The sequence below is a fragment of the Rhinoraja longicauda genome, chromosome 7 (assembly GCF_053455715.1).
Source record: "Rhinoraja longicauda isolate Sanriku21f chromosome 7, sRhiLon1.1, whole genome shotgun sequence".
Lineage (NCBI taxonomy): Eukaryota > Metazoa > Chordata > Chondrichthyes > Rajiformes > Arhynchobatidae > Rhinoraja > Rhinoraja longicauda.
In genome coordinates, this window is record NC_135959.1 from 62,637,055 (window position 1) to 62,656,464 (window position 19,410).

The window sequence follows — 19,410 nt, forward strand, 5'->3', positions numbered from 1 at the left end:
CAACCCACGATAACTTGCAAATAGTAGGAGAAAAAAACCAAATTGTAAACTCAGATTATTTTATTTAAATATTTGAAATACCTTTTTCTCACCAGCCTCATCGTTTTGTTTCTCAGGAAAAAGGATTTAGTGGTGGGAAATTTATCCACACCATTAAACCTCTACGTCTTGGATGAAGCAACCAAAGGCAACATTCAGCTTTTTATAATAATGCATTTTACTTAGAATTACAGAACCTAACGAAAGTCAGAAGAATCAATTTCCCAACACTTTAATGTAAAAATGTGAGAGAATGTGCAATGTATTGTATTCATTGGTAGAGCGGGTGCTAGGAAATTGCACATTGGTTGGAAAGTCGTGTGAATCGTGATGGGCAAGTATTGGCAATAATCACCAGCAGTCTTTGATAGTAGGAGCATGGTACATGGGGCCAGAACATGGGGCCACAGTTTAAGAATAAGGGGTAGGCCATTTAGAACTGAGATGAGGAAAAACTTTTTCAGTCAGAGTTGTGAATCTGTGGAATTCTCTGCCTCAGAAGGCAGTGGAGGCCAATTCTCTGAATGCATTCAAGAGAGAGCTGGATAGAGCTCTTAAGGATAGCGGAGCTCTTAAGGATAGGGAGAAGGCAGGAACGGGGTACTGATTGAGAATGATCAGCCATGATCACATTGAATGGCGGTGCTGGCTCGAAGGGCCGAATGGCCTCCTCCTGCACCTATTGTCTATTGTCTATTGTCAACGGATCCAAGGAGCAGGAATTGTTGTGCTTGTGTTTCCCATGAAATGGAAAGGACTTATCTTTGAGAAAGAAGGAATTGGGACCATGCACAAAGGTCTTGGACTTCTCTCGTCAATGCCAAACCTCCTAAGAGAGGATCAAATAAAGATCATCTTTTAGTTTGAGCGGTCCTTTATCCTCAAAGGTCTTTTATTGTCACATGGACCAATTGAGGTACAGTGATATGCGAGTTACTATGCAGCCAAAAGCATAATGTGCCATTATTCTGAACATAATTGCTAGCACCTCTGCTGAAGGTTTGATCTCACGCCATTTTGCAAGCACGTTTATGCACTAGAATATTGCCGGATAAATATCAGTCTTCTATTACATGCTCAAGGGCTTCTGTGCAACTGCTCATTCACACGGAAGTCTATTTCACTAAGTGGGCCGACGAGCCGGTTCCTCTGTGACACTGTTCTATAGTGTTGAACTTGGAAGATATGTGTGTATGTGTGTGTGTGTGTGTGCATGGGGACATGGAAACCTGAAGGTGCAGATTGTTGTTATTTTTCCATTAATCAGCGAAACGGGACACTTCAAGATGCGAGGGAGTGCAGGCTGGAGCGATCGATCCCTGACTATCGATGGTGACAACCCTGGGTGATGATGCAGCACTGGGTTGTAACTGGAGCAGACAGTATGGTCTCAAGAAGGGTCTCGACCCGAAACGTCACCCATTCCTTCTCTCCTGAGATGTTGCCTGACCTGCTGAGTTACTCCAGCATTCTGTGAATAAACACCTTAGACAGTATGGTCCCGTTAACTCCCATGGACAGGAGCACCAGCGAGCAACTATCAGCTCCATTTGAGCTTCAAAACTGTTTTCTTAATGTTTAATTAGTGTTTTTTAAGTGATGTAGATTTCATCAGTTTCTGAATGTTTAAAACATCCTATAAGGTTTGAATAGTTTTTTGAATGTGCTTGAAAGGTTTGAATCGCATAAACATTCAAAATCATTCAATATATTTGAAAACCTTTGCATTTTTTGGCTCAGTCAAAAGTTGCAAATTAGACAGCTATTGAAGATGTTCACATTTTCTTAACAAGCTGACTGTCCAGCTACGGGTGATTCCATTTGTGGGATGTAGTGGATTGGTGGTGCAGCCGTCAAAGCTGTTATCTCAGAGTTTTAGGCAACCTGGCTCGATCCTGACCTCCACTGTTGAGTTTACCAGCTCTTCTTCTATGTGGGTTTCCCCTTGGTGCTTTGGTTTCCTCCCATATTCCAAATATGAAGGCCGGCACAGTGGTGCAGCAGTAGAGTTGTCGCCTTACAGCGCCAGAGTACCAGGGTTGGATCCTGACTGCAGGTGCTATCTGATGAAGTGTGTACACTCTCCCTGTGACCGGAAGGGTTACCTGTGGGTGCTGCGGTTTCCTCCCGCGTTCCAGAAATGTGCAGGTTTGTCGGTTAATTGTCTTCTGTAAACTGTCCCCGTTGTGTAGGATAGAAGTAGTGTATTGGGTGATTGTTGGTGTGTGTGGATTCGAAAGACGAAGGGCCAGTTTCCACGTTGTATCCCTAAACTAAGACAACCAAGTCAGGAGCCAGCGACTTTTCACTAACCACAATTCTGACTCATTATGTGGCAACTCAGGACAGTGATTTCCATGTTGGATAGAGTGAACGTGGAGAGGATGTTTCCACCAGTGGGAGTGTCTAGGACCAGAGACCAGAGCCTCAAAATAAAAGGACGTTCCCTTAGGAAGGAGAACAGGAGGAATTTCTTTAGTCAGAGGGTGGTGAATCTCTGGAATTCATTGCACAGAACGCTGTGGAGGCCAAGTCAATGGATAACTTTTAAGGCAGAGATTGATAGATTCTTGATTAGTTATGGGGAGAAGGCAGGGGAATGGGGGTTAAGAGGGACAGATCAGCCATGATTGAATGGAGAGTAGCCTTGATGGGCCAAATAGCCTAATTCTGCCCCAGTCACTTATGCCTGAATATTGCAACTGAGGCTCCTATTACAGGGAGGCATTATAGACATTGAAAGGTCACGAGACTAGCCATTGCAATAATATAAAATGGTATAATATGAAAGGTAAGCAAAATTGGCTTTTCACCAGAATAGATCGTTCAATACAAAATCTTAAAGAGGTTTATAGAATCATCTGAAGTAATCTGTGAAAGATTATTTCTTGTTTGACAAATCAAGAGTTAATAGGCTGAAGCTCATCACAGAAGGACAAAACTGAACGATACAAGAATTATATTAATGGACCGGTTTATTAAAACCTTGACATCTGCCTCTGATATTGCCCAGAGCTTGAAAGGATGTAGTCGTTAAAGGGAATTAGTATTAAGGTACAAAACAAAATGAAACCAAATCATGCAGATAAAAATTCAACTCCTATTTTAAAGTCATATACTCTGCATGTGTTTCCACCTAATACTTTGCTGTTTGTTATTAAACGGAAGCACGGCACTAGGAATAGAACAATGGCTGCTTGGATCAAATAAATTTCTCTACACTGTGTGGAGAATCTGGGAGAAGCCAAGGCAGTCCTAACATGAAGCAAACATAAAATGGAACTGACTTTCTGAAGTCAACCAACCATGAGGAGCATCCACCACACCCCCCCTCAATTGATGGAGTCAAAGATGCTCGCGAGGTTGATGATGTCCTTGCCTGTTTCCTTGGAGTTCTCACATGGTGAGGATCATGTCCATTGTGTCAGATGGACAGAATGGGATGAGGTATTTGATAAGAAACCTGGTGACGACCTCTCTGTAGCTGCCAGAAGTGAGACCCCTGCCAAATCACCGCAGCCACATTTAAAGATAATCACAATCAGTTTCTCTAAGGTTCTTTCGCATGTACTTTCCTTGCAGGAAGTGCAGTTTTGAATTGTGCTTGAAATTCCTCTCTGTGTGTCCAAAAGCTTTTTTATTTGACCTATGGCCTTTTTGATTACTTGTTGGTTGGGGATGGGGCTGATGATATATTTTGCTGTGGAATGGGTCAAAGGCAATGAACGACAGTCATGGTTCAATTGTCGTTTGAAAGACTCCTTCCTGTGTCCTCTGACCGCCCCTTAATGCTCACCTCCTCTCTCGTGTCTCACTGGGTTATTTCCAGCAAGTTGCTAGAAGACTTGTGTTCTTTGCACCCCCCATCAAGGTTATACTCGGAGCAGAGTGGAGCTGGTGTACCAAGGCAGGAGGGGAAGAGAGTGGAGGATGTGGAGCAGGGAGATGGAACACAGGGGGGATACAGCACAAGGTAGATGACAGAGACTAGGACTGTCGGTCAGTCGTGTTTATTGTGAGGAAACTGAAGGACAGGGTCAGTATAGCCCCTCCCCAAAAATAAATATTTGTTTGTTTAAAATTGTAAGACTTACAACCACTCAACTCCACTGAACTTGGTTGGTATTTTGTGACTTGTTTGTACTTCATTGTTGCAAAAGCTTTTAAAAGTTGTGTTCAAAAATGGAACTGATAACATGGTGCAGGCAAATCTGAGGTATACTTCATTTCATTAGTGGACCCTCTTAGATTAAACTATTAGCTTTGACTCCTCTGCTTTTCTCCATCGCAAGATAAAGTATAAGGATTCAGACCAGTAGTTTCGACCACGGCTTATTATTGCCTGTTCCTTGGCTAATTTATTCCAAAGCTTCGCAAGTCCTGAATCGTTTCACTTACTCTATAATTCAAGGAAAGTGAGGAATACAGACAACATAATTTGATTTTAAAAATATATAAAACAATACTTTCACAGGTTGTTTATTTAAACCACACTGGGCAGTGGGCAAGTCCTAGATGGGACTTGTATGGGAGTTGGACGACCCCACCCCCATGATGTCTCCACTGTCTTGTGTGCATGCCACATGTACAGTCGGCAACTCCTTGGTTCCAGCAGCTTTAGGGCTTGTCTACCTAGCATGTGAAGCCTGGGTTCGGCGGATTGCGCGGAGGAAACCACCAGAAGGTTCAACGGGCAGAAAGACGGTCCCAGCAAAGCGTCGTGGAGCGCAAACAGGGCAGAGTGAGACACGTAGGACACTTCTGACCATCCACTGCATCCTGACCTGTCCCCAGCCGTCCCGACTATGTCTTGCTGCTGGAACCCGATAGGCCGGGACGAGAGAGTGAGGCCGACGATCTGTGCAACTCCCCCTCACTTAAATCCAAGTCAAGCGCAAGTCATGACTTCAACCCCATACCGTGCAACCTCATGTCCTGTGGCGATGGGAGAGTGACGAAGCAGCAGGTGTGGATACACTGGAAGCTGTAGTCACGAACCTGCACACAGGCGGCCCAGGGCATAGGGTCACTCTCTACTGGACCGAAGCAGCAGTGGAGTTCGGCAGCCCCCCGGGTGGCTGAGCAGCCCTCTTTAGGATTCGCTCTGCTTACCTCCATGGAGGAAGGGGCTAGAAAAGGTGCCTCAAACATAACCTGCTTCTCTTCACCTTGGCCAGCATACCGCGGCTGGCGGGGATCCCAATCAGTGGTTGAAATAATAATTAAAAACAAGTTGAAGGTGCTCAACCTCGGCACGTGGAACGTGCGAACCCTGCTGGATAACATCAAGGCAGATAGACGCACTGCAGAGGCCCAGAGGAAACGCACCGCGCGCAAGGCCCGGGCTACCTCCACTTCCACTGCGGCACCCATCCACGTGTCCTACGTGTGGGCGTGCCTTCCGGGCCCGGATTGGCCTCACCAGTCACCTCCGGACCCACAGTCACCAATCCTCCAACTGAAAGTGAAGTCATGGTCATCTTCGAACCCGAAGGACGAACAACAACAACATTTAAACCACAACCCGGCACTCCATGACAAGGCTGGGCACACTAATGAAAACCATATGTCTAGGAAGAGGCAATTTGTTAGGCTTCAGTTACCACAGGGATACCACAGTCGGGGCCAAATCACTGGAACAAAGCCATTAAAAAAGTAATCTCAGGGGTATTGTTATGTCTGCCAACAACAGCAAATCCACAAAAGGAATGCAGGAAAATAATGTACGTCCATGGAAAAATAAACGGACTGCTGATTTTAAAATGAAAGTCTGTGACAATTTAATTCACATCAAATCTTAAAGGTTTTAAAATTACAATCTAACAACCTGAAGTATGAAAGGCAATAATGTGGATGCTATTAGTCATGTTTTTTCTGAACATTTGTGAGGATAAGATTTTTTTAAAGTTTTTGGTTGTGTTACAATGGTGCAGTGGTAGAGTTGCTGCCTTTACAGCACCAGAGACCTGGGTTCAACCCTGACTACGAGTGCTGTCTGTGCGGGTTGTATGGTCTCCCTGTGACTGCATGGGTTCTCTCTGAGTTTCCTGCCACATTCCAAAGACATACAGATTTGTAGGTTCAGTGGCCTCTGTAAATTGTCCCTAGTGCGTAGGATAGAACTAGTACCGGTGATCACTGGTCTGTGCGGCCTCGGTGGGCTGAAAGGCCTGTTTCCATGCTGTATATCTAAAGTAAACTAAAACTAAACTTGTGGAGTAAACAGTCAGTGTGAAAATACTGACTCCATTATGCATATTCCCCCAAAGGAAAAGCAATCTACAGAAAATAAAATGCTGCACATGCAGGAAAGGTGAAGCAGAAAATGCTGGGACTCAGCAGGGCAGGCAACATTTCAAAGTAACATCTCAAGTTAATGAACTTTTGTGATTGCAGAGAATTTTGAGATGAACAGGTAATAGAAATCAAAGAAGGTGTGGGTGCACATTGTGAGAAAGAGCAAAGGGGTAGATTTGTAAACAAGCACAAGGCAGATGAGACTAAATGTCAGCAAGGGTGTAAGTGCGAGAAGAAAAAGCAGAAAAGACAAGTCTGGAGGGTGTTCAAACAAGATGGGCTGATTCATTTGAAATTAGCAGCGGGAAATGCAGTGCATACTGTAATCCTGAAATGGAAAATATAATTTTGAAAAGGCTTATCACCGACGCCTCCCACAGCCGACCTCTGAGCATCCAGTGCTTGAGGGTAGACAATAGACAATAGGTGCAAGAGTAGGCCATTCAGCCCTTCGAGCCAGCACCGCCATTCAATGCGATCATGGCTGATCACTCTCAATCAGTACCCCGTTCCTGCCTTCTCCCCATACCTCCTCACTCCGCTATCCTTAAGAGCTCTATCCAGCTCTCTCTTGAAAGCATCCAACGAACTGGCCTCCACTGCCTTCTGAGGCAGAGAATTCCACACCTTCACCACTCTCTGACTGAAAAAGTTCTTCCTCATCTCCGTTCTAAATGGCCTACCTCTTATTCTTAAATTGTGGCCCCTTGTTCTGGACTCCCCCAACGTTGGGAACATGTTTCCTGCCTCTAATGTGTCCAATCCCCTAATTATCTTATATGTTTCAATAAGGTCCCCCCTCATCCTTCTAAATTCCAGTGTATACAAGCCTAATTGCTCCAGCCTTTCAACATACGATAGTCCCGCCATTCCGGGAATTAACCTAGTGAACCTACGCTGCACGCCCTCAATAGCAAGAATATCCTTCCTCAAATTTGGAGACCAAAACTGCACACAGTACTCCAGGTGCGGTCTCACCAGGGCCCGGTACAACTGTAGAAGGACCTCTTTGCTCTTTACTCAACTCCTCTTGTTATGAAGGCCAACATTCCATTGGCTTTCTTCACTGCCTGCTGTACCTGCATGCTTCCTTTCAGTGACTGATGCACTAGGACACCCAGATCTCGTTGAACATCCCCTCTTCCTAACTTGACACCATTCAGATAATAATCTGCCTTTCTATTCTTACTTCCAAAGTGAATAACCTCACACTTATCTACATTAAACTGCATCTGCCATGTATCCGCCCACTCACACAACCTGTCCAAGTCACCCTGCAGCCTTATTGCATCTTCCTCACAATTCACACTACCCCCCAGCTTAGTATCATCTGCAAATTTGCTAATGGTGCTTTTAATCCCTTCATCTAAGTCATTAATGTATATCGTAAATAGCTGGGGTCCCAGCACCGAACCTTGCGGTACCCCACTGGTCACTGCCTGCCATTCCGAAAGGGACCCATTTATCCCCACTCTTTGCTTTCTGTCTGTCAACCAATTTTCTATCCATGTCAGTACCCTACACCCAATACCACGTGCTCTAATTTTGCCCACTAATCTCCTATGTGGGACCTTGTCGAAGGCTTTCTGAAAGTCGAGGTACACCACATCCACTGACTCTCCCCTGTCAATTTTTCTAGTTACATCCTCAAAAAATTCCAATAGATTTGTCAAGCATGATTTCCCCTTCGTAAATCCATGCTGACTCGGAATGATCCTGTTACTGCTATCCAAATGCTCAGCAATTTCGTCTTTTATAATTGACTCCAGCATCTTCCCCACCACTGATGTCAGACTAACTGGTCTATAATTACCTGTTTTCTCTCTCCCTCCTTTCTTAAAAAGTGGGATAACATTTGCTATCCTCCAATCCACAGGAACTGATCCTGAATCTATAGAACATTGAAAAATGATCTCCAATGCTTCCACTATTTCTAGAGCCACCTCCTTAAGTACCCTGGGATGCAGACCATCAGGCCCTGGGGATTTATCAGCCTTCGGTCCCATCAGTCTACCCAAAACCATTTCCTGTCCTAATATGGACAGGTGAGCTCCTACTTGCTCACTGCACTGTTCCTTTCTCACCTCAAACCTATCCCCTCTAATTTTAGACTCCCATACCCTTGCAAAAAATATGGCTATTTGACGACCCAGAGCAGAGGATGGGGGGTACTTTGTAACTTTGTCAGCGCCGTATGTGGCGAATATATGCAAGCAAAGAATTTCAGCGTGCCTCGTCACATGTGACAATAAAGTATTCCATTCCCATCCTCCACCTCGACGTTATCCATTGTTCTCTCCCCCCCCCCCCTTCCAGGTCCCCCCACGCCAGGTCCTACATTGGGCTGGCTCGAAGGGCCGAATGGCCTATCCCTGCACCTATTTTTCTATGTTCATTGTTCTTCCCTCTCCCTCCCCTAGTTCTCCTACTGGTTTCACTGTCCTGATTAATTTTGCTGGTTGTATACCTCGCTGTCACCATCCTCACAGCCAACAAATGTCCATTTCCTTGTGCATCATCTGTGATCTGTTCTTTTCACACTTTACATGCTCTTTGTACCCTTCCACATCTCGTTTACCCGTCCAACTCTGTCTGAAGAAAGGTCTCGAATTCCTTCTCTCCAGAGATGCTGCGTTACTCCAGCATTTTGCGTCTATCCAGTTATCACCTATCAGCCCATCTCACCTCTTCATACTTGCTATCTCCCCTCGACACTCTCAATCCTGGTGCAGAGTCTCGACTCAAAATGTCAACTACCTCTTTGCCTCCACGTATGTTGCCTAATCCGCTAAGTTCTTACAGTAGGTTTTTGCTCGATTCCAGCATCTGCAATCTTTCGTGTCACTAAATATTATAATGTTGTTTTGTACTTGAATTAAACTTTTTACTAAAAGCATGATTTCTATGTAAACTTGACCCTAATCTTTTCACTGGTGACAATATACTTCAACCAATTGAGATTATTATGTTAGTATTTCTCATTCCTTGTATTTAACGAGCAGAAATAGAGCCTGTCAATGTAAAATAGCAGCAGATAAAGTAGGTACAAAATGTTTTTCTCCACAATCTTCATAAATGATGGCTTCCCCTCTTATCGTGCCCATGATCATGTTTCAAGAGTGTTTAATCTCCAGTAGTACTAGCAAAGGAACAATTGAATTCTCACTCAATAATACAGTAAATTAATAATTGTAATATTGGGCAACCACAATAGTGCAAAACCAAAATCTGTAGGTTAGTGTTGAGTAGTGTTCAAGAGCCTGGTGGTTGCTCGGAAAACCTGTTCTTGAAACTGGTCCGTTTTCAGGCTCCTGTACTTTCTTGCCAATGGCAGCAGCAAAATGGGGCCAGGGTGATATGGGTCTTCGATGATATTGACCACCTTTCTCAGACACCATTTCCTGGAGATCTCTTTAATAAGATAGTAACTGACGGACCAAGTAATATCTTCCCCTCTCTTTCGTCTCTCGTCATTCTCTAGTGATCGAATTGCCAGACCAGGCCTTCATGGAAGCTGTCAGATGCTCTCAATTGTACATCTGTAAATGTTTGAGCTTTCAGCAACATAACAAATCTACCTGATCCTCTGAATAAAGGCATTGATGAGCTTTTTTGTGATTACATTATTATGCAGGGTCAGGATCAACCTTCCAAGACCTGCATGCTCAGGAACCCAAAGCTGTCACCTCTCCACTGCTGTCAATGAAGGCAGGTTTGTGAATCCTAGCTTTCCTCTCAAGTAAAAAATGTGGCCCTTCATCTTGCTAATATTGAGCAAAATTGTTTTGACTCCATGCAATTTCTCTCCTGTACCCTGACTCATTGTTACCTAATATTCGATAATTTTAAAATGGCGGTGGAACTCTGTCTGGTTACACGGTCATGAGTATAGAAAGAGTAGAGCAAGAAACACAGTCTTGGGGTACTCCTGTGTTGATGGTTATCAAAGAGGAAGTGTTGTTGCTAATTCGTACAGATGAGGAAGTTGAGGAACCAATTGATGAAACATGACCCAGTTCTCTGAGTCTGAAGATAGAAACATAGAAAATAGGTGCAGGAGGAGGCCATTCGGCCCTTCGAGCCTGCACCGCCATTCAATATGATCATGGCTGATCATCCAACTCAGTATCCTGTACCTGCCATCTCTCCATACCCCCTGATCCCTTTAGCCACAAGGGCCACATCTAACACCCTCTTAAATATAGCCAATGAACTGGCCTCAACTACCTTCTGTGGCAGAGAATTCCACAGATTCACCACTGTGTGGAAAAAAAACTTTCTCATCTCGGTCCTAAAATAATTCCCCCTTATCCTTAAACTGTGACCCTTTGTTCTGGACTTCCCCAACATCGGGAACAATCTTCCTGCATCTAGCCTGTCCAACCCCTTAAGAATTTTGTAAGTTTCTATATGATCCCCCCTCAATCTTCTAAATTCCAGCGAGTACAAGCCGAGTCTATCCAGTCTTTCTTCATATGAAAGTCCTGCCATCCCAGGAATCAATCTGGTGAACCTTCTCTGTACTCCCTCTATGGCAAGAATGTCTTTCCTCAGATTAGGAGACCAAAACTGTATGCAATACTCCAGGTGTGGTCTCACCAATGCCCTGTACAACTGCAGCAGAACCTCCCTGCTCCTATACTCAAATCCCCTCGCTATGAATGCCAACATACCATTCGCTTTCTTCACTGCCTGCTGCACCTGCATGCCTACTTTCAATGACTGGTGTACCACGACACCCAGGTCTCGTTGCATCTCCCCTTCTCCTAATCGGCCACCATTCAGATAATAGTCTGCTTTCCTGTTCTTGCCACCAAAGTGGATAACCTCACATTTATCCACATTATACTGCATCTGCCATGCCTTTGCCCACTCGCCTAACCTATCAAAGTCACGTTGCAGCCTCCTAGCATCCTCCTCACAGCTAACACTGCCCCCCAGCTTCGTGTCATCCGCAAACTTGGAGATGTTGCATTCAATTCCCTCGTCCAAATCATTAATATATATTGTAAATAACTGGGGTCCCAGCACTGAGCCTTGCGGTACCCCACTAGTCACTGCCTGCCATTCTGAAAAGGACCTGTTTATTCCTACTCTTTGCTTCCTGTCTGCCAGCCAGTTCTCTATCCACATCAATACTGAACCCACAATACCGTGTGCTTTAAGTTTGCATACTAATCTCTTATGTGGGACCTTGTCGAAAGCCTTCTGGAAGTCCAGATATAACACATCCACTGGTTCTCCCTTATCCACTCTACTAGTTACATCCTCGAAACATTCTATAAGATTCGTCAGACATGATTTACCTTTCATAAATCCATGCTGACTTTGTCCAATGATTTCACCATTTTCCAAATGTGCTGCTATCCCATCTTTAATAACTGACTCTAGCATTTTCCCCACTACCGATGTTAGGCTAACTGGTCTATAATTCCCCGTTTTCTCTCGGCCTTTAATCCATTAATCCATTCAATTTACCTAACACCACTTCCCGACTAACCTGGATTTCACTCAGTTCCTCCATCTCATTTGACCCCCGGTCCCCTGCTATTTCTGGCAGATTACTTATGTCTTCCTTAGTGAAGACAGAACCAAAGTAGTTATTCAATTGGTCTGCCATGTCCTTGTTCCACATGATCAATTCACCTGTTTCTGACTGCAAGGGACCTACATTTGTTTTAACTAATCTTTTTCTCTTCACATATCTATAAAAGCTTTTGCAGTCAGTTTTTATGTTCCCTGCCAGTTTTCTTTCATAATCTATTTTCCCTTTCCTAATTAAGCCCTTTGTCCTCCTCTGCTGGACTCTGAATTTCTCCCAGTCCTCTGGTATGCTGCTTTTTCTTGCTAATTTGTACGCTTCATCTTTTGTTTTGATACTATCCCTAATCTCCCTTGTTAGCCACGGATGCACTACCTTCCCTGATTTATTCTTTTGCCAAACTGGGATGAACAATTGTTGTAGTTCATCCATGCGTTCTTTAAATGCCTTCCATTGCATATGCACCGTCAACCCTTTAAGAATCAATTGCCAGTCTATCTTGGCCAATTCACGTCTCATGCCCTTAAAGTTACCTTTCTTTAAGTTCAGAACCGTTGTTTCTGAATTAACTAAGTCACTCTCCATCCTAATGAAGAACTCAACCATATTATGGTCTCCAGATAAATTTGGAGGGGATAATCCCAGGGATAAGTTGCACACCAGGCTGTATTTGATGTCTGACTCAAATAAAGAGGAAATCATGGACTAAAACTGCAATTGGTCAAGAGATTGGATGTTATAAATGTATGGTATTGTAGCACCATGTTCTAGGATCTGATAAGGCATATATCCAACATGCGGAGTGAAAGAAATGGCACTCCCTCTGAGAGTGACGGCAAAACAGAGATCTAGGATGTATCCAAAGTAAAGTCAATTGCCAAATTGAGGGACAGAAGTATTCTCAACATTCATAACAAAACATGGTTAGATGGCATTTAAAATATTGTATGTTGATCTGCCTTCCTTTTCAGAGTCATAATATAAAAACACAAAAGGTTCAGAAATGGGTCAAATCAAGGTCCAGAAAACTTTTGTATTAACAGGCTTATAACGTTGATTCAAGTTTAAAAGTTTTTAAATAATGAGATAGACAGTAACAAATTTAGGCAAAGTTCAACTTAGAAGAAAGAATAGGAAGAGTTAGTACCATGTTTGAGTGGAGAGTGGTGTTCCATATGGGTCTGCTCTGGGATTATCAATTTACTGTGTGTATCAACAATTTGAATAAACTTGTGGGTAGAAGTGCCTTAATTTGCAGACAAACCTAAAAAAAAAACATGTAGTCAATATTTTTGGAAATCATAGAAGAGGACTTTGCTAAAAGTGAAAAAAAAGTGACAGAAGTTGATTCTCAATAAATAAGAGTTGGCAGTGACTGGTGGCATACTTGAGGTTCAGCCCCCAAAATAAAACATCTATATAAAACATTACAGGACAGATGTCGATGATGAATATTGAATGTTTCCTGTTGTGAAAAAAGGAAATTTGAAAACAAGTCTGAGGTCATTGAAGAGTACTTTCAATCTGTCTTGTTTCTTTCTGTTTAATCATCCATATGCTGCAGGTTTGGATCCTAACAAGTTACTGGTGCAGCATTATCTTACTCAACCTTCATGTTGACTCAAAGACTTAATCAAGTATTTACCGTTAATAAATCTATGCTAACTCTTCATATACCCAACCTCTTGTTAATGTTAATATTTTTACAGTCTTCAAAGAATATATCTAAAATGTCAACACTTTTTTCATACTGACAGTGCATCTAATTTAAATATTTTAACGACATTTATTGTTAAAATTGAGATAGACAAGTAGTAACAAAATTTTCTACTTATTTGGTTGAAACTGATTTGCATCCTAAATACACCACAAACTATTATAGATCACATCCTATAATTACATATCATTTAATGTTTCAAAACAAATGTCCCTGGAAATAGCAAGAAACAAAATACTATATATGTTTTTATGGTAACTACATTGATTTAAAAAAATTAATTTATTTTTAGATTGTGGAAATACATTTACGTAGCAAACCAAACTGATGCAACATGTCACAACAGGAATAGGACACATCCAAATTAAACTTCCATCCTCCCACATCACCAAGTTCTTATTTGCGATGAAAGAAGATCCAGAGGTGAAATTGATGCTTCATAAAGGAATGCATCGTCATTTTCTGGACTGTTTCTGCCTGCCAGCTAATCGGCAGTTTAGGAATCCTAAGTAAAAGCTCCTGTTCTTGAGCATAGCTGGCGTAAATTCCGAGGAGGCAAATAGGAAAGAAGGAGTAAATGAGTTTTCCCTCTTTGGTGGGAAGGGTTGTTCCTCACAGGAAATGAACAGTAATTATTTAATGTACTTTTCCATGAATTTCTTGTGGAATTCTGAGCGAAGTGTATCATTCACAAATCTTTTATCCCTCTTTGCTTCATCTATTCCTTTAGCACAGTTCTTGAACACAACATCGTCATCCCACCTAAAAGAGACACATAATAAACAATATGACTGATATTCTAGTCATAAAAACACGTTGCCTTTATTTTGGTCATCTGTCAGACATGTAACATTTATGGAATGATACAAGCAGATTTCAATCCACCCGCATCTCTCACAAAATCATGCAGACAGCTAAATCATTTTTGACATAGCTGGAAACATAGCTTGAATTCAAATAAGGATTCCCAACGTTATCGAGGGATCCCAAATTGCACCTGGAATAAACATTTTTCCATATGACTGCACAGAGATTAATTTCACAGTAAAATTGCAGACCCTTATTAATCTGCAATAAAATCCTTTGCCTTCAAAAAGACACATGATGAATGAACAATTTAACAGCTGTGGCTTTTCTGAGGGGAAAATGCTGGCCTGACTTTAAGAGATTTCTTTACTCTGTTGCAAATATTGGTATGGCATCTTTCTCCACCACCTCTGTTACACCTTCTGCTAAAAAAAAGTGCAAAAGGGAATCTCTTCAAATTGTAGAAATGGGAAATATTGGGCATTGTAGGAAATTGAGAATAGTTTCACTAATATTTTGGCAGATTTACATCAATGAAAACTACTTTACCTTCAAGGCATTTTATACTATGTTTAGATATTCCATAAGGTTTTAATTATATGCAAAAGTTTCACACACTGGAAATTATCCACAACAAGGATTAACACTACTTTGGTACTTCTACTGCATTTTGCGACAACAGGGAAAGGAAACAAGTCAGCCAAATTACTATTCCAAAATGTAGCTACTGTATTACTGCACTAGAAACCAATTAGGGCAACAGATATTACAAATACTGTATTAAATAAAGCTAGTATTCTTCTATTTATAATAATCTAAAAGTTCTCTCATTACCTCCTCCTCACTTTGAAGTTTGACTGTCCGATAAGATTTAGTAGAGGATTGCCACTTAGAATATTTTCCATTCGAATCCGTTCTTCTTCAGCTTTCTGTTCACGCTCCTGTGGAAGTCAGAAATTCAGTTATGTATCAAGATATCTCTGAATAAACTTATTTTCTCATAGATATGAGGAATTCTTGAGGATCATTTAAAAAACAAAACAAAAAATCAGAAACAAAAATCTTGCAAGTTGAATTATGATATGGCCTTTCAAATTCCTAAAGGCATTATTGAAGTGTTCTATAATGCTCCGTGTACTAGCTCACTATAGTCCAGATTTATGCTTACATCCTTTGGTGATACAAGTCTCATTTCTTTAGCAACATTCAAAATCAAAACAAAAGAGCTGCAAGAATTTTAATTATTTATGACAATTAAATATATTTGTTCCTCCCTTTGATCTACATGAAATCACGTGCACAGGCTATTTTTCTCCCCTATGTTTTGTTTGTTAAACTACAAAGACAGAAATGAAATTGATGCAATACAAGTTTCAAATATTTAATTTAAAAATTAGAACACCAATCAATATATTTCAAGAAATGCGGCTTAAAGAGAATCACAGATTAACATCTAAGGAAGTTATTTTAATTACTGGGTAATTAAAAATTCTGTACAATCTTAAACCTTTTGGCTAACAATGAAATGTAGTTATGAGAACATTAAACACAGTGAAAACCAAAGCTATCTTTAGTCCTCTGCAACTATGCCTATATTCTTGCTAGCATTTCCATCCACTTTAACTTCACCTGAAGCACTATATGCAACATATGGGATTTTATTTCACACGTCAGCCTATTCTCATCACTATAAAATTACTCCCTTCTATCTCATTCTCAATCTTAGCCAGCTGCTGCTGAAACCCACGAGTAGTAACTGCGGAGAAGTTCCAGTTACACAAAGTACTAAAAGCCAGCAGACAGGTACAAGAAATCAGAATGACTAATGGAATTATCCCCCTCATCTCAAACTGAGTGAAATACCAAGTGGAGGAAGTTATGCTCCATGTGTACGAAATACATTTGGACATTCATGCCATTTTCTTAAAAATAAGCTTTTTTGTTGATCTGGTTTAACCCGACATAAACAAAACATTTTAGAAATCAGTTTATACTGACCAGTAATGAGGACAATAATTTAATTCAGTTTGAGTTCTGCAGAAGTAACAAATATTTCTCAAAGCAGTTTGCAATTCAGTCTGCAATTCTAAATTGAGACAATTCATGCCTTCCACAAAAGTTGTTGTTAAATTATTGCAAAAAGATCCCATCTGTTAGCTTTTAGTACTTTGTGTAACTGAAACTCTTCAACCGTTACTACTCCCTGGGTTTTGGCAGCAGCTGGGCAAAGATTGAGAATAAGATAGAAGTGAACAATTTTATAGATCAGAGATCCAAATTCAAATCCCACCTGTGAAATTTAATTCATTTACCAATCCAGAATTAGTAAAATTAATAACCCGTCATAATAATAGTGACCTTGCACCTATTGGATTATGTGAACACAAAAACCATCTTATTCACTGATGTCTTTTACAGAAAAAAATCTTCCTTCCTTCCGAGTCCAATATGTATTTCTGGACACACCAATGTGGTTATCTCTTAAATGCTCTCAGTATCTGCTTTGTAAGTCACTCAGTTGTGTTATTACAACTATTTTAAAATAGACACAGAATAGAAACATAGAAAATAGGTGTAGGCCATTTGGCCCGAACCAGCACCGCCATTCAATATGATCATGGCTGATCATCCAAAATCAGTACCCCGTTCCTCGTTTTTCCCCACATCCCTTGATTCCGTTAGCCCTAAGAGCTAAATCTAACTCTCTTGAAAACATCCAGTGAATTGGCCTCCACTGTCTTTTGTGGCAGAGAATTCCACATATTCACAACTCTCTGGGAGAATTTTTTTTTCTTCCTCATCTCAGTCCAAAATGGCCTACCCCTTATTCTTAAACTGTTACCTCCGGTTCTGGACTCCCTCAACATGGGGAACATTTTTCCTGCATCTAGCCTATCCGATCCCTTAATAATTTTATATGTTTCTATAAGATCCCCTATCATCCTTCTAAATTCCAGTGAATACAAGCCCAGTCGACCCATTCTTTCCTCATGTCAGTCCAGTCATCCCAGGAATTAACCCGATGAACCTACACTGCACTCCCTCAATAGCAAGAATGTCCTTCCTCAAATTAGTAGACCAAAACTGCACACAATACTCCAGGTGTGGTCTCACCAGGGCCCTGTACAACTGCCGTAGGACCTCCTTGCTCCTATCAACGATCGATCTTTATGCTCGATTTTTATCAATGGGGACAGTGTGGACAATAGACAATAGGTGCAGGAGTAGGCCATTCAGCCCTTCGAGCCAGCACCGCCATTCAATGCGATCATGGCTGATCACTCTCAATCAGTACCCCGTTCCTGCCTTCTCCCCATACCCCCTCAGAGTGTCCAGCTTCAAGTTTCTGGGCACTCACATTTCGGAGGACCTAACATGGTCCAATAACACAGCTGCGCTGGTCAAGAAGGCACAGCATCGACTGTTCTACCTAAGAACACTGAAGAAGTCTGGTCTACCCCAACAGCTGCTGATGACATTCTACCGCTGCACCATAGAGAGCATCCTAACACATGGCATCCCTGTGTGGTACCTCAGCTGCACCTAAAATGTAATCCCACTTTTTAAGCTAATGTAATCCCACTTTTTAAGCTAATGTAATCCCACTTTTTAAAAAGGGAGGGAGAGAGAAAACGGGGAATTATAGACCAGTTAGCCTAACATCGGTAGTGGGGAAAATGCTAGAGTCAGTTATTAAAGATGTGATAGCATTACATTCGGAAAGTGGTGAAATCATCGGACAAAGTCAGCATGGATTTACCAAAGGCAAATCATGTCTGACGAATCTTATAGAATTTTTCGAGGATGTAACTAGTAGAGTGGATAAGGGAGAACCAGTCGATGTGTTATATCTGGACTTTCAGAAGGCCTTCGACAAGGTCCCACATAGGAGATTGGTGTACAAACTTAAAGCACACGGTATTGAGGGTTCAGTGTTGAGGTGGATAGAAAATTGGTTGGCGGACAGGAAGCAAAGAGTAGGAATAAACGGGTCCTTTTCGGAATGGCAGGCAGTGACTAGTGGGGTACCGCAAGGCTCAGTGCTGGGACCCCAGTTATTTACAGTGTATATTAATGATTTGGACGAGGGAATTGAATGCAACATCTCTAAGTTTGCGGATGACACGAAGCTGGGTGGCAGTGTTAGCTGCGAGGAGGATGCTAGGAGGCTGCAGAGTGACTGGGATAGATTAGGCGAGTGGGCAAATGCATGGCAGATGCAATATAATGTGGATAAATGTGAGGTTATCCACTTTGGCGGCAAGAACAGGAAAGCAGAGTATTACCTGAATGGTGACCGATTGGGAGAAGGGGAGATGCAACGTGACCTGGGTGTCATGGTGCACCAGTCATTGAAAGCAAGCATGCAGGTGCAGCAGGCAGTGAAGAAAGCGAATGGTATGTTGGCATTCATAGCAAGAGGATTTGAGTTTAGGAGCAGGGAGGTTCTGCTGCAGTTGTACAGGGCCTTGGTGAGACCGCACCTGGAGTATTGTGTGCAGTTTTGGTCTCCTAACCTGAGGAAAGACGTTCTTGCCTTAGAGGGAGTACAGAGAAGGTTCACCAGATTGATCCCTGGGATGGCGGGACTTACATATGAGGAGAGACTACATAGACTGGGCTTGTACTCGCTGGAATTTAGAAGACTGAGGGGGGATCTTATAGAAACATATAAAATTCTTAAGGGGTTGGAGAGGCTAGATGCGGGAAGATTGTTCCCGATGTTGGGGGAGTCCAGAACCAGGGGTCACAGCTTAAGGATAAGGGGGAAGTCTTTTAGGACCGAGATGAGAAAACATTTCTTCACACAGAGAGTGGTGAGTCTGTGGAATTCTCTGCCACAGAAGGTAGTTGAGGCCAGTTCATTGGCTATATTTAAGAGGGAGTTAGATGTGGCCCTTTTTGCTAAAGGGATCAGGGGGTATGGAGAGAAGGCAGGTACAGGCTACTGAGCTGAATGATCAGCCATGATCATATTGAATGGCGGTGCAGGCTCGAAGGGCCGAAT

General features: G+C 42.1%; 1 protein-coding gene across 2 annotated transcripts in view; it reads right to left on the reverse strand.

Moving 5' to 3' along the window:
- Positions 1 to 12,908: 12,908 nt before the first annotated feature.
- Positions 12,909 to 19,410, reverse strand: part of cwc15 (CWC15 spliceosome associated protein) — a 50,643-nt gene continuing 44,141 nt past the window's right edge. For both annotated transcript variants that reach the window (XM_078403143.1, XM_078403144.1), the window contains exons 6-7: positions 15,237 to 15,343; positions 12,909 to 14,357 (exon numbers count right to left, since the gene is read on the reverse strand). In XM_078403143.1, the coding sequence (XP_078259269.1) occupies positions 14,228 to 14,357; positions 15,237 to 15,343 (237 nt within the window). In that variant the 3' untranslated portion in view covers positions 12,909 to 14,227. The remainder of the gene's footprint in view (positions 14,358 to 15,236; positions 15,344 to 19,410) is intronic.